Source organism: Carassius auratus, unplaced genomic scaffold, assembly GCF_003368295.1.
Source record: "Carassius auratus strain Wakin unplaced genomic scaffold, ASM336829v1 scaf_tig00214972, whole genome shotgun sequence".
In the NCBI taxonomy this organism is placed as follows: domain Eukaryota; kingdom Metazoa; phylum Chordata; class Actinopteri; order Cypriniformes; family Cyprinidae; genus Carassius; species Carassius auratus.
Window position 1 is genome coordinate 24068 of NW_020527888.1, and position 16208 is coordinate 40275.

The window sequence follows — 16208 nt, forward strand, 5'->3', positions numbered from 1 at the left end:
AATCTTAAAAACAGGTAATAGAACTCTTACATCAAATTATAGACCCATTAGTATACTTCCAATAGTTTCTAAAATTACAGAAAAGGTTGTTTATGATCAGCTAGTCTCTCATCTAAATGAAGGTGAATTTACCTTGCACCCGATGCAGTTTGGCTTCCGAAAGCATCACTCGACAGAAACAGCAAATTGTTTCTTTGTGGAACGAATCAAAAGTCTACTTGATAAAGGCGGTGTCGTTGGAGCTTTGTTTTTAGATGTTAAGAAGGCATTTAATACCGTTAATCACAACGTTTTATTATCGAAACTTTCTAAATTTAATTTATCCGTTAATAGGCTCTATGCACGACACAGTTCCGGGTTCGCGTGTACTAGGCTACCAACTTCCGGTTCTAATTCCTGTTTATACACGGACAGATATGGCTCTCTTTTATAGTCGCTGTCTTCAGGATTTACCTCGTCTCACAGTAAATGACATAGACCGTTTTGTAAAAACATCATGTGCCGCTCCCAAAAGCAAGCGGGAAAAGGGATTCAAAATGTATATCGGCAGCTATATCGACAACTATGAGGGTAAGTAGCTAATGTTATCTCAATGCATTGTAATCAAGAAACTGACGTGACTGAACTTGTTAACGTTGGCTATATCCTTTCACAATACTCTACTATATTAAAACAGACAAACTAGCACAGTGTAAGAACGAGTGTAATCCAGTTTAGAAATGTATGTTCATCTTTTTCCGTAACAGTGTCAATGAAAAACAAGGTGACAGGAGAGGTCAGCGTCAGGGCAGTCTGTCATAGATCCATGAGGAAAAATGAAAAGCCACATGAATTGAAAGTAGGGTGACTAGGGTCAATGTTAGGGAAATGGTTAGGCCTGCTGATAAGTTGCCCAGTTGATGAATAACATTATCTAAATGTACATGGTAGGGCTGCATGATTATGACAAAAACCATAATTGTAGATTATTCCCTTGAAATTGTAATTGCGATTATAAAATGCATTAAGCCTCAAATATATATACGGTTTATTCACACACACACACACACACACACCTATATATATATATGTATATGTATGTGTGTGTGTGTATGTATATATGTGTGTGTGTGTGTGTGTGAGCTGTAGAAAGAAAAACACCAATCTTATCATCTTAAGCACACAGAATAATTTAAGTGAAAAAGTTCACCTACGTTATTCTGTGTGCTTAAGATGACAAGATTGGTGTTTTCCTTTCTGCAGCACACACACACAAACACACACACACACACACATATATCTGAGGCTAAATGCAATAATTTTGTAATTGTGCCTTTAAACGATTACTTGTCATCTGTAATTGCGATTGCAAATTTGATTACTTGTGCAGCCCTAGTACATGGCTCAGTCTACTGTTTATGGATGTGAATGGATAGGTCTATGTGGCTCTAATCTACAATACAACTGTATGCTTTTATTAGTTATATTTTTCTCTTGTTAACAGTTTAGCTCTTAAGGGGTATTTCTCATCTAAGCTTCTATTTCTTCCTAGATGGTGTTAAAAGACTCGAAACCTGTAATTTTGGTGAGCACCCACTGCTCCTGTGTGGCGGGGTGTGCCTTATGCAACCATTTGGTTGCACTATTGTATCAAACAGCACATTTTTCACAATTAGGCATCCTTGCTGTACCCCCAGTGCACAGTTGCACAGAAACCGAGCAGACCTGGCATAAGCCAAGGACTTTGGTAAGTCATCTGTCTGTCATGTGAATTTTACCTATGCACATGTAATTATTGTGATGCCATGTCAAAATGTCTCATTGCTGTCAGGGTGTGAGGCCAGGTCCAGTGGGAGACATGGAGGTCCGCAAACCCCAAAATTCTACCGCTGTTTGTGTGAGGTGAGACTATATTACCTTTAGTTATATATATAGTTTAGCTATGTGTTAATGTGGTTAATATGTGTGCAATTAATATGCTGAATTTTATTTTTTTACATCTTTTCACTTCAACATTTTCAGAAGTTCTCTCTACAAAGCACTGGATGGGGAAATGCCAGATCTTGCCACATTGAGAGTGGAAGAAGTATATAGGGACTTTCCCCCTTTGCTTGCACCTCTGGTGACCACCATGGGCATGTCAGCGGAAGTCCCATTAGTTCAGTCAGCTTTTGGGGCTGTCCAGGCCGGGAGTGTGCTGTCATTTCAGCAAAAACCACCAGAAATGCGGGAAATCAACAACATCCCAGAAGCCCCTGTCCAACCTTCCCTTCCCATCCAAGGCTATAGGCTTGAGCCAACCACATGTGCCAATGTGTTATCAGAGGAGGAACATGTATATATGAAATCGCTACAGGTGTCATTCCACATGGCCCACAGGATTGAAGCTGCAACACGGGAGCAGAGCTCATGCCAGGAATGGCATCGACTGAGAAAGATGCGAGTTACATCTACACGCTTTCACGAGGCATGCCATGTTCGCTGTCATACATCAGCTGAAAATCTGGCACACAGAATTCTGAGGGGGACTGTCATGACGAAGGACATGAGGAGAGGAATCGATATGGAGCCAGTTGCCGTGACAGAGTACTGCAGTTTAAAAAATGTCAACTATTCACCCTGCGGGTTCATTATACACCCTGATGCTCCATGGCTGGGATGCTCCCCCGATGGAGTAGTGTTTGATCCTTCTGAAAACCCACCATTCGGCCTGCTGGAAATTAAATGCCCCAACATCAAGAGTTACATTGACTGTCCTTACCTGAAAATGTCTGATGGCTCTTTGCAGCTTAGGAGGCAGCACAAGTACTATTGGCAAGTACAAGGTCAGATCCTCCTGACAGGTTTGGAGTGGTGCGATTTTGTGGTATGTGCGCAGGAGGACATGCTTGTTGAGCGCATACACAAAAATTTAGATGTAATGTGTTCCATTAGAGACAGAGGAGATCTTTTTTTTTTTTACCACTACCTACAGAAGTGTTTGTGTGTTTATGTCATTTCAGATATAATGACTGTGTAAGTGTGGCCACATACCACTGGTGGTCCATTCAATTACACTGAAATTATTGTACAGTATTATATTTATCGTTTATTGTATCTTATGCAAACAATATATATATATATATATATATATATATATATATATATATATATATATACACACACACACACACTACATTTATACAAGATATACAATATCTATTATATTACATATACATATACATGTATATATATATATATATACACATAACTTTATACAGCATTATATTTATTGTATTATTCATAGTCATTTACACAAAACAATATTTACATACACTATATTTATACAGTATATATATACACACCTATTTTATTACAGTATATATACACATTATCTTTATACAGCATTATATTTATTATATATGTACATTATATACAATATATACCTATCTATTATATTACATTACACATGTATATACTATATCTTTAGGTTCTTATAGTTTTTTTGTGTTATTATAATAAAATATGTATAAGGAAACTGTCTGAGTTTTGTCTGTTGATCAGAGGTATTAATACAGAACAGAGTGTGAAATCCATAGTATTAACAAAAGAATATGTACAATATTTATACAAACCCTAGCACATCATCAAGTTTTTAGACTCAGTGGCTCCATGCCTTGACAAGTGGTCCACATTGGTAGTTCACAAGCAAACATGCCACTGTGAACAGTTGGTTTATGCTACCAGAAATTGACAAGGGAATGATTGTGTCAAACAACTTATGCTCTTTAACACGACGGATAAGACGTTCAACATGTACCCTGAGCCTAGCCACAGACTGAGTGTGTGTCACTTCATCAGCTGACATTTGTTTTCCATTGGTCAGGAAAACAGGCCGGTGGATTTTACATGGCACCAGGCTATCAATTAAGAAGCCCTTATCCACCATGATGGCCATGTCAGGGGTAAGAAGGTTAATGATCCCTGACTGTTTGAACAGCTCCCGGTCACTAATAGACCCTGCATACAGTGCAGAAACAAATGTTATTGCACCATGAGGTGCCATTCCTACTAAAGCTTTGAAGGTGCAGTGAGACTTGTAATTTGAAAAGACCTCACTTTGTAGTAGCAAAGAGGAAGGTGTATGGCAGCGGATCTCTGTGCAATCCAGGATAACCTGTGTGTCTCGAAATTGATGGAATTCTTCTGGCAGATGGGCTCGTACTTTCTCTTTTGGCATCCAAATGCACACTGACCCCAGGACAAAGTACAGGAAGTTGGCCCAGGTTGTTATGATGCGGCTTACAGTGGTCTGATGTACTTGAAACCGATGACCAAGGTCCTTTTGCTTGAGGCCCAAAGCAAGATGCATCAAGAACAGGAAGAACTCATCTATTGCAGGAAGTGCCCGAGTGTTTCCAGGCTCCTTGAAGACTTTGGAGTTGGTGACACGAATCATCCTGTGAGTTGCCGGTTCAATCAGTTCCCAGAAGGCCATCAGGTGGTTGTATGTTGCAAATCTGTCAAGAAAAAAAAAAACGTGCATTGGTTCTCACATGGCATAAAATACTTATACATGGCTTTGTAGTAAGTTTAAAGAACTACAAGTAACTGAATCAACAATCTTGCAATATTGAGTCATGACAATTATGGAATTTGCTATGTATAATTAAACTAACTCTGGTTGCTGTTGAAGACAACAGCTGGTGTTCATACTTATAATTATGTTGTTGTTATTATTTTGTCAGTGTAGAATACGTGTAGCTATCGTATACAACTCCAATAATATTTATCAGAAATGTGGACCAGTGTTTTCAGGACAGTGGTAATACTATTACAAATGTTTACCACCGGCAATACAATCTTACCTTGTATAAAAGCGAATGTCCTCATCGGACCCAGCAAATCTACTGAGACCAAAGCGGTGCATCATCTTTGTTTGCTCCAACTGCTTCCGTACATCTTCTATCTCTCTTTTTAACTCCTCGTTTTCATGTAGAACCATGTCCACGGCTGCAGCTTCGGGAACTGAACAATAATCATGTCCAGTGCTCTCCACATCGAAGTCCATATCTTCCTGTTCTGCGTCCGAGTCAGGATCAGGGGTCAGCGGTCTCTCTCGACGTTCCCAAACACTCAACCTCGGCGGCTGCTCCTGGTAGTGGTTCCACTCAAACAGTGTAGGGAAAACACCTTTTTTCAGACGTTTCAGACGAGCCCCTTCCATAAAGTCATCAGATCTGAAATGAACGCTACACACCTTTGTGTTTTTGTTGACTTGGAAGTCATCTCTCCTGATCTGAACGAGCCACTTTTTTCTGAGATCCTCTTCCACTGGAAATGAATGGAAACTAACCGTAGAGTTGTATCTTGCCGACACAACGCACAACGGCACACAACAATGTTCCGATCTAGGTCGCATTAGCTTTTGGTATCGGAAAACCTTTTTCTCCATGGTTAAGATGTCAAAAACGATATATACTAACAACCAGAAATGTTGAGGGAAATGTTTGTCGCTTTTAAGTTTCGCGCCATACCCAACGATCTCGCGAGGTTTAGCGTCAGATGTAAAGAGGGACCGGAAACTGTTAGCCCAGTAGAGAGTGTAGTCGGAAACACGTCACGATTCCCGCTGCATAGAGCCTATACCATGACCTGGATGGAATCCTATTTCAATAACAGAAAACAATGTACAAGAGTGGGTGATAAGTGTTCCTCATTTGCAAACTGTATTTCAGGGGTCCCTCAAGGGTCTATTTTAGGACTTCTTTTATTTTGTATATATATAAATTACCTCCCTCAAACATGTCCAGATGTTAACATCCAGATGTATGCTGATGACACTGTGATTTTTACCCATTCAAGATCTAAAGAACACGCTGCAGCCAAACTGACAGCTTCGATGAGTAAGGTGTCGGATTGGCTGGCAAATTCATGTTTGACCCTTAATCTAAGTAAAACAGTTTGCATGTATTTTACAGCGAGGATTAATAACTCAGTTAATCCTGATATTTTAATTAAAGGTGAAGTCATTACATCTGTGACACGTTAAATATTTAAGCATCATAATTTACACAAATTTGACCTTCAAAAAACAAGTTAGTAAGGTCATCAAGACTGTTAAGTTTAATCTAAACAATTTTAAGAGTATTAGACATAATTTGTCACTGTCTGCTGCAAACCTATTTGTACACACAATGATTTTTCCCCATTTGTCTTACTGTATAACAACCTGGTCAAAGGCAGGAGCAACTATGCTCAAGCCTATTTATTCACTTTATAAACAAATTTTAAAAGTATTAGACAAAAAAACCTAAGGATTATCATCATTGTAATATTCTGAAAAAATATAATTTTCTCAATTTTGATAATTTCTTATTTTATGCGGATGTATGTCTAATGTTTAAAGTTATTCATGATCGTGCACCCCCTCCTCTTAGAGGATGCATAGTTTTATCCTGCAGTGGCAGTGCCAGTAGAAATAGAGCATCACCTAGGGGTGATTTGGTACCGCATTTTAGAAAGACAACATTTGGGCAATCCGTCTTCTCTGTTAAAGTAGCGGAGAAGTGGAATTCAATACCCACAAACATTAGAAACTCAGGAAGTTTTGCAGTATTTAAAGCCAGCCTCAAATTGTGGCTAAAATCAGCACAAGAGTGTCACCATTAATGATTGCATTGTGTTTTCTGTATTTGGTGTATATATCAAACCGTTTTTATCAATTTTGAATTGATGGATAATATGTATTTTTGTAAATCTATGTAGTGGATTTGTTGTTTAGTGGTTGTTTTGAGTTTTTTGTTTTTTTGTTTTGTCTACCTGCCCAGGGACAACAGATGCAAATTAGCTGTTAGCTAACTCTGGTGCAATTGTCTAAATTGTGCGCTGTCCTTGCCAAATAAACTTTAATAATAATAATAATCATCATCAGAGGCAATAATCCGTTTCAAGTAATCACAGGGTTTATACAGAGTTTCTTAAATTGAATTTACTACCTTTTTACCACCTATTTTACTAACATCACAATATTTTTACTACCAACACGGCTTCAAACTTCAACTGTAGCAGTGTTAAGTGTTAAGTAAAGTGACTAGTAAAGACATGAAATATCTTCCCAAAATGAATTAATAACATATGTAATCACAATTTAATGAGGCAATTATAACTTAATTTCAACACTGGGATGGAGAGATAGAGAACCAGAGAGAGCGAGAAAGAGAAAGTCAGGAGAGGTTCTGTAGGTGTATGTGAGTGTGCATGTGTGTTAGGGCAAGTGAGTGAGCTACATTCAAGTAAGAGGGAACTCTACCATAGGATTTGGATTAATCAAGATATCACAACAGTCCTTGGTCCATAGGATTTACTCAATATGTCAAAGAGTAACAGTTACATAAAAATTAGAAGACAGACTGGACCTTTAGAATGAACAGCTACACAATGTGGAATAATAAAGTGCAATTGTACACTATAATAAAAGTATTTCATTCATAAACAAATAACTTCAACACTGGACACAAGCCAAGCACTGTCCAACACACACACAGAGAGAGATAATTGAATTTTGAAAACTCTTTTATTACAATTTAAGTGTTTTAAAGCATTAAAAACAAACTATTTAAAATAAATTACATAAATTGAGTAAAATAAAGATTGTCATCTACAACAGAGCCCCTCCATAACACCATTCTCAAACATGGCAAGACATGAAGTAACTTTATAAAACCTAAAATCAATCAAAATTCTTGACTTTACCATAGCACCAAACATAGACACCAAATTAAATTCCTGATTTTGTTCAATTTTATCATTCCGACTCATGTATATTGCCATTGTGCTTTTGCCCAAAACAAAATTTAACAACTGACACTCTCTCTGTCGTCTCTTTGTATATTTAACACCAAGGATAAAAGTTTGCATTGAAAATTCTTTATCAAAATACTTAAACAAATTTTGTAAAATTTCAAATAAAGGTTTAAGTCTATGACAATTCATAAAAACATGAAACACAGTCTCCCTTTGTGAGCAAAATGGGCATTCATGGCTTACATCAGGATTCAACACAGAGATAAAAGCATTTACAGCAATAATACAATGTAAAATCCTCCACTGCAAATCTCCAATTTTCTTATTTAATGGTGGCTTGTAAAAAGTTTTCCAGTTTGGCTTAAAAACTTCATCCAAACCTAGCACAGTTCGCCAAGGTATATCAGTTTTTCCATTTAATGTTTTTTTATTAAAACATTTCACACATGACTTGTACAATCTCTTGCCCTTCACTTCTTCAAGGTCCATGACCACTTCTTTTTCTGAATCAAGAAAAATTCCACCTTCCTCCTCTAAAATAGGAGAAACAGTCAAACTTGGAAAAAAATCTTTATCATTGGGAGTAATTTCTCCCTCACCATGTTTCTTAAGTAATTCAGTCTCTTCTACTGTAAGGATAGTCTGTATCTTCTGCAGTATTTTTCCAACCACTCGAGTGGATCTAAACCCCAATTGTGTTGCCACTGCATCCACTTTCATAAAATCTGGTCCTGCCAGACTCATTAATTGACGAAGAGTCACCACTTTAGCCTTTACAAAGGCTTTTGCCAGTGACATTGATGCATTAGTAATGTCCAGTCTTGCACCATAACGCAATGGCTCTTCCAAAAGCCAATACAATGATGTGGGGTTGCTTCTCCTTTGGAGTTTAAAAAAGATTCCGATAAAAAATTGGAAATTTCTCCACATTTAAAGTTTTTGGGTCCAATAAAAATAAGGATTTGTCCAGATTTAGACCTGCACCAGTTTTTAAAACAGCACTTGCCACTGGTCTCCAACTTACAGACTCTGGGCCTTTCAGGAAACGTTGTATAAATTGTAGACGAAATGTTGCTGTCCTACTTTGTAGATGCACAAGTCCTTGACCACCTTCTTCCTTTTGTAAGTACAAGATGCTATGAATCACCCAGTGCATCTTATTCCAGAAGAAGTCTATCAACTTTGATTGTATCTTAGCAAGAAACAGTAGTGGTGGGACAACACAAGTCAGTCGATGCCAAAGAGATGAAGCAACAAGGTTATTAATAATAAGGGTTCGACCCCTATAGGACAATATTTTCTTAATCCACTTCCATTTATCCAGTCTACCCTTTATTTTCTCAATCATCCCTTCCCAATTTTTAATTTGAAAAGACTCATGCCCCAAATAAACTCCCAAATATTTTAACCCATCTTTTTTCCATGTCAGACCACCAGGGAGTTTGAGGGGTTCTGTTATCCACTCTCCCACCAAAACAGCTTCACTTTTTGACCAATTCACTTTTGCAGCTGATACCATTTCAAACTCTTCCAAAGTTTTCGTTAAGAGGTTCACATCATTTTGCTCTTTTACAATTACAACAGCATCATCAACATAAGCTGATAAAACAAAAGTACTTTCACAGTTCCTCAATTTGAGGCCTTTCAATACCCTTCTCAACCTTTGCAAAAGTGGTTCTATTGCCAATGTATGCCTGATAATGAACAACCTTGCCTCACTCCACGCTGAACTTTAAAAGGAAAACACAAGCCACCATTAAATTTCAACATACTCTCAATGTCATTATATAATAATTTAATATAACCTTGTGGCGGCGGAGGCGTGGTTCAGCGAGGTCTGCGACGGGAGAGAGAGTGAGGAGACGAGCGGTGGTAAGTGGCTCAAGTGAGAAACAAGTAACACCTGCTTCTCGTTGCAGTGATTGGCGTGGGGAATCGGCATTTAAGCCGCCCGCGAACCGGCAGAGACCGAGAGAGCTGAGGACTCGTGGGCGGAAGCAGCAGACGTGCGGGAGAGACCGTAACCCAGATTAGTGTTCAGTGAACGTGATTGATGCGCATGTGGCGCGAGTTTTGTTTTCTTTTTGAACTAATAAATATTCCCACGAGCCTCAGAACGCCGACTCCGTCCTCCTTCCTTCTCAGCTGATCCTGAGCTTAATATTTCTACACTGGTGCCGAAACCCGGGAGGGAAGGAGAATCACCCCGCCATGCAGACTCCGCCAGGAACATCGGGATCGCCGTTTGCAGAGATCATCACGTCGCTCGCGGGCCTGCACCAAGAACACCACCAGGCCCTGCTGGACTTGCGGGCCGACCACGATCGCCGTTTCCAGGCGATGATGCAGGCCCAGCAGGAGGACCGCGAGCTGTTCCGGAGCTTGCTGGACCGGGAGGTTCGGACGCGGCCGGCAAGCCCCAGTGCCGGCCCCGCTGCCCACATGCCTCTCACGAAGATGGCGCCAACCGACGATCCGGAGGCGTTCCTGGACTTGTTTGAGAGGACGGCCGAGGCATGTGGGTGGCCATCAGACAGCTGGCCGGTCCGGCTGATCCCACTGCTGTCAGGAGAGGCCCAGAAGGCGGCCCAACAACTGCCCGTCCCGAACCTCCTGGTGTATGCCGACCTAAAAAGAGCTATTCTCCAAAGGGTCGGCCTCAGCCCCGAGCAGCATCGTCAGCGCTTCCGGTCGCTGGACCTGGCCGAAGCGGGCCGGCCCTTTGTCCTGGCCCAGCAGCTCCGGGACTCATGCCGCAAATGGCTGTTGGCCGGAGGAAGCGACGCCGAGAGTATCATCAACACGGTGGTACTGGAGCAGTTCGTCTCCCGTCTCCCGAAAAAGACTGCTCAGTGGGTCCAGAGCCACCGGCCGGCGTCGCTGGATCTGGCCATCCAACTGGCGGAGGACCAGCTGGCGGCTTGTTCCGGGGTCGGCGAACCCTTTCCAGCTATCTCTCTCTCTCTCTCTTCCCCTACATCTCTCTCTTCCCCTACCCCAAAGTCTGTTCCTTCTCCTAGGACCCGAGTCGGGGGGCCACCGAGGGCCGCGCCGCGTTGGAGGACGGGGACGGAACTGGCGGCCGGGTCGAGGGGCCCTGCCAGGGGGGCGGGGCCGGCACGCTGGGAGGGGGGCGAGGAGGCTCCTGTCACTTCCCCACGCCAATCACCTGAGCCACTTCCGGCCACTAGGGCGGCGGGGAGGCCTGGGCCAGCCTGCTGGCGTTGCGGGGATCCGGGCCATTTTGTGGATAGGTGCCCGGTCATGGAGGTGGGGACGTTGGTCCGGATCCCGGATGACCCGCAGGCTGCCCCCGATCAAGCTGGGTTGTACCAAATACCTGTGAGTATTAAGGGGGGTATCTATCGGGCTTTGGTGGATTCAGGTTGTAACCAGACCTCCATTCATCAAAGCCTGATACAATCTGGGGCATTGGATATGGGCCGCATGGTTAAAGTGAGGTGTGTGCACGGGGATATAGTGGAATACCCCGTAAAAGCCATAGCTATTAAATTTAGGGACCAAAAGCATTACATGGAGGTGGCCGTTAGTCCGCGCCTCCGGCACCCGCTAATTTTGGGACCCAATTGGCCAGGCTTCGAACAACTATTGGGGTGTTTAACCGTGGGTGCCTCGGGGGATAAGAATCGGCAGGACGGGGGAGCGAGCGCTCAGGTGGGAGAATCTGTGCCAGGACCCAGCGGGACAGCTCCAGGGGAACTGAGCGGCTTGGCGAGGCTGAACCTTGCTAGTTGCAATGACTTTCCCCTGGAACAGTCCCAGGATGAAACCCTCAAACATGCGTTTGAACAGGTCCGGACTATTGATGGACAGGTCCTCCATCCTGACCGTGCGCTCTCCTATCCGTATTTTGCCATTATTAAAGACCGGTTGTATCGCGTGACCCACGACACGCAAACAAAGGAGGATACAACCCAATTGTTAGTACCTCGGAGCCGTCGGGAAATGCTATTCCAGACGGCACATTGCAATCCTATGGCAGGGCATTTGGGAATGACAGCGACACTAAATCGCCTAATGACCCGGTTTTTTTGGCCGGGCATTCACGAGAACGTGCGCAGATGGTGCGCGTCTTGTCGTGAATGTCAGTTGGTAAACCCACCGGCCACCCCAAAAGCGCCATTGCGCCCTCTTCCTCTAGTGCAGGTCCCCTTCGAACGAATTGGCATGGACCTCATCGGGCCATTAGAGCGATCGGCACGCGGACATCGTTTTGCGCTAGTCATAGTCGATTACGCAACCCGATATCCTGAGGCAGTGGCGCTCCGCAACATCTCGGCAAAGAGTGTGGCGGACGCCCTGTTTCGTTTAATCTCCCGCGTGGGAATCCCAAAAGAGATTCTCACGGACCAAGGCACCGCGTTTATGTCACGCACGTTACGCGAATTGTACGAATTATTGGGCAATAAAGCGGTACGTACCAGCGTCTATCACCCACAAACGGACGGACTGGTCGAACGCTTTAACCGCACTTTGAAAACGATGATTCGTAAATTCGTACAAGAGGACGCGAAAAATTGGGACAGATGGCTGGAACCCCTCTTATTCGCTGTGCGCGAGGTCCCCCAAGCCTCCACGGGGTTTTCCCCCTTCGAGCTTCTTTACGGACGCCAACCCCGGGGGGTTTTGGACGTCCTGAAAGAAACTTGGGAGGACGGACGTTCGGAGAGTAAAAACAAAATTCAATATGTCTTGGACCTGAGAGCAAAACTCCATACACATCTATGGAGAATTTGCTGCAGGCCCAAGGCAGACAGAGCCAGTCGTATAACAGGGGAACTAGGCTACGAGAATTTGCACCGGGAGATAAAGTGCTCGTTTTACTACCCACCTCTAGCTCCAAATTATTAGCAAAGTGGCAAGGACCCTTTGAGGTCACACAGCGGATAGGGGATCTCAATTATGAAGTAGTACGAACGGATCGGGGCAACACGCGCCAAATTTACCACCTCAACCTCCTCAAAAAATGGAGGGTGGAGGCGTCAGTGCTGTTAGCGACGGCAGTGAGCGGAGAGGAGGATCTCGGGCCAGAAGCGTTTGTCAAAGAGAAATCCCTCGCCCTGGCCCCAGGGGGGGATCACCTCTCGCCCTCGCAGCTCACTGACATCGGGGTGGTTGCAGTCCAAATTTGCCGACGTGTTTTCGCCTCTGCCGGGTCGTACTAATTTGATTCAGCACCATATTGAGACCGAGCCGGGCGTGGTGGTTCGAAGCCGGCCATATAGATTACCTGAACACAAAAAAAAGGTAGTTCAGGCGGAATTAGAAGCTATGCTAGGGATGGGAGTAATCGAGGAGTCCCACAGTGATTGGGCGAGCCCGATAGTTTTGGTGCCTAAAACGGACGGCTCAGTGCGCTTTTGTGTGGACTATCGCAGGGTGAACGCAGTGTCAAAGTTTGATGCTTATCCAATGCCACGGATTGACGAGTTGCTTGATCGGTTAGGCACGGCTCATTTTTATTCGACACTGGACTTAACAAAGGGATATTGGCAGATCCCCTTATCTCCCATGTCCAAAGAAAAAACAGCCTTCACCACGCCGTTTGGATTGCACCAATTTGTGACGCTTCCGTTCGGTTTGTTCGGGGCACCGGCTACGTTTCAGCGCCTCACGGATCGGGTGCTAAGACCCCATGCTGCATATGCCGCGGCCTATCTGGATGATATTATCATCTATAGTGGAGACTGGCAGCGGCATATGGAGCATGTGAGGGCCGTACTTGGGGCGCTGAGACGGGCGGGGCTAACGGCCAATCCGAAGAAGTGCGCAGTTGGGCGGGTGGAGGTAAGGTATCTGGGCTTCCACTTGGGTCACGGGCAGGTGCGTCCCCAAATTGACAAGACGGCAGCGATTGCAGCCTGCCCCAGGCCCAAGACCAAAAAGGAGGTGAGGCAGTTCCTGGGGCTGGCGGGATATTACAGGAGGTTTATCCCTGACTATTCGGACCTCACCAGCCCGCTGACTGACCTCACTAAAAAGGGGGTACCAGATACGGTCCAGTGGACGGAGCAGTGCCAACAGGCTTTCACCCGGGTTAAGGCTGCCCTGTGTGGCGGACCGCTCCTGCACTCTCCTAACTTTTCTCTCCCCTTTTTTTTGCAGACTGACGCGTCGGACAGGGGGCTGGGCGCAGTCCTGTCCCAGGAGGTGGAGGGGGTGGACCGGCCGGTGCTGTACATTAGTCGAAAGCTCTCAAAGAGAGAGACTAAGTACAGCACCATAGAAAAGGAGTGTTTGGCCATCAGGTGGGCGGTTCTCACCCTTCGCTATTACCTCCTGGGGCGGGAGTTCACCCTCTGCTCGGACCATGCGCCCCTCCAGTGGCTCCACCGCATGAAGGATACCAACGCGCGAATCACTCGTTGGTATCTGGCTCTGCAGCCGTTTAAGTTCAAGGTTATTCACAGGCCGGGGGCGCAGATGGCTGTGGCCGACTTCCTCTCCAGGAATGGGGGGGGGGGGAGCTGCAGGCCGGATGGCTCCCCGGCCTGAGTCGGGCGGTGGGGGTATGTGGCGGCGGAGGCGTGGTTCAGCGAGGTCTGCGACGGGAGAGAGAGTGAGGAGACGAGCGGTGGTAAGTGGCTCAAGTGAGAAACAAGTAACACCTGCTTCTCGTTGCAGTGATTGGCGTGGGGAATCGGCATTTAAGCCGCCCGCGAACCGGCAGAGACCGAGAGAGCTGAGGGCTCGTGGGCGGAAGCAGCAGACGTGCGGGAGAGACCGTAACCCAGATTAGTGTTCAGTGAACGTGATTGATGCGCATGTGGCGCGAGTTTTGTTTTCTTTTTGAACTAATAAATATTCCCACGAGCCTCAGAACGCCGACTCCGTCCTCCTTCCTTCTCAGCTGATCCTGAGCTTAATATTTCTACAAACCTTTAAAATCCGAATTAAACCCAAAGGCATCTAGAGTCTTCCATAAATAATCATGCTCTACTCGATCAAATGCCTTTTCTTGATCAATGGAAATCAAGCCAAAGTCAACACCACAAATCTTTGAAAAATCCATCAAGTCTCAGATTAAAAAAATGTTATCAAATATAGATCTTCCAGGCACACAATAGGACTGGTCGGGACTAATTATGTCATCTAAAACTTTCCCTAATCTAATCGCCAATACTTTAGACAAAATTTTGTAGTCAGAGCACAGTAAGGACACTGGTCTCCAATTTTTAATATCACTCAAATCTCCTTTCTTTGGGAGGAGTATAAGAACTGCTCTCCGACTACTAAGTGGTAAAAAAACCACTGACTAAACTTTCACTAAGAACTGCAAGCAAGTCTTCTCCTATAATGCCCCAGTATGCTTTATAGAATTCAAAAGGAATCCCATCTATCCCTGGAACTTTCCAGTTTTGCGTACTCTGGAGAGCTTCATACAGTTCAATTAAAATTATACCTTCACTAAGTTTTGCATTGGCACTTTCTGATAATTTTGGCAAATCTTCAAAGAAGAAACCATCAACCTCTTGATCTATCCTATGATCAGAACTATAAAGATTTTTATAAAATGTTACTGCTCTTTTCCTCATTTCGACTGGGTCTGATAACAGAACCCCAGCTTCAGACCTTAAATTCTGAATATACCGTCTTTGACCATTCTTTTTTCTAGTCCGAAAAAAAAACTTTGATGGAACATCCATCTGCTCTGCATCCTGAAAATGTGATCTGACCAATGCCCCTTGAGCCTTTCTTTTATAGAATTCAGACAAAGCTGATCTTTTCATGAAAAGGGAATCTAAATGGTCTGCATTTCCTGATTCTTGAATTAAAACTTGAATTTCAATAATTTCCTCTTCTAACTTCTTTATAGACTGAGTTAAAAAAACTTGTGACATTAAGAGTATATTGTTGACATGGTTGCCTAATATTTACTTTCCCAATGTCCCACCATTCCTGTAAAGAGGAAAAAATATGTTTTTGTTCTCTAAAAGACTCCCAATAAAACCTAAAAACATCTTTAAACTGTAAATCTGACAACAATGTCACATTAAAATGCCAATAAGAACTACTTATTTTAACAGAACTAACGATCATTCTACACACAACCAAACTATGATTAGAGAAACCAACTGGAAGAATTGAGCCATTCACAAAAAAACTAAGATGATGTTTGAAAACATAAAATCTATCTAATTGTGCCATTGACAACACATTTTCACAAACATGCGTCCATGTGTATTGTTTAACATCATGATTAAAATCATCTCCATACATCACAAAGCTCATTCCCTTCTATCATTTGTATCAGTTTCCGGCGTGAAGCCATATGTGGTTCTACATGATTCCTATCTATATTTCTTTCAACACAATTAAAATCTCCTCCCACAACCAAAAATTCTTCATTATCACATTTTTCTATTACTGTATTTAATTGATCTAAAAACAACATTCTTTCTAACTGGGAGGTTGGTGCATAT

General features: G+C 43.5%; 3 protein-coding genes across 5 annotated transcripts; 2 read left to right on the plus strand and 1 right to left on the minus strand.

Annotated features, from left to right (window-relative positions):
• Nucleotides 1-335: 335 nt before the first annotated feature.
• Nucleotides 336-3103, plus strand: LOC113093356 (uncharacterized). Of its 3 annotated transcripts, XM_026259179.1 has the most exons (5): nt 336-570; nt 1532-1726; nt 1811-1881; nt 2002-2460; nt 2508-2919. In XM_026259179.1, exons 1-5 carry the CDS (start codon nt 565-567, stop codon nt 2620-2622), a joined length of 846 nt encoding a protein of 281 aa, XP_026114964.1. In that variant the 5' UTR covers nt 336-564; the 3' UTR covers nt 2623-2919. The 3 variants fall into 3 exon arrangements, with proteins under 3 accessions (XP_026114964.1, XP_026114962.1, XP_026114963.1); XM_026259177.1 differs by having other exon boundaries at nt 2002-3103; XM_026259178.1 differs by having other exon boundaries at nt 1824-1881; nt 2002-3103.
• A 300-nt stretch (nt 3104-3403) lies between these two features.
• On the minus strand, nt 3404-5617 carry LOC113093359 (uncharacterized). The gene is made up of 2 exons (XM_026259180.1): nt 4827-5617; nt 3404-4478 (listed from the first exon to the last, which is right to left on the minus strand). The coding sequence occupies exons 1-2, from the start codon at nt 5411-5413 to the stop codon at nt 3620-3622; spliced, it is 1446 nt and encodes a 481-aa protein (XP_026114965.1). The 5' UTR covers nt 5414-5617; the 3' UTR covers nt 3404-3619.
• A 3937-nt stretch (nt 5618-9554) lies between these two features.
• Nucleotides 9555-15844, plus strand: LOC113093355 (uncharacterized). Its single transcript, XM_026259176.1, has 2 exons — nt 9555-11106; nt 14410-15844. The coding sequence occupies exons 1-2, from the start codon at nt 9976-9978 to the stop codon at nt 14410-14412; spliced, it is 1134 nt and encodes a 377-aa protein (XP_026114961.1). The 5' UTR covers nt 9555-9975; the 3' UTR covers nt 14413-15844.
• Nucleotides 15845-16208: the final 364 nt, after the last annotated feature.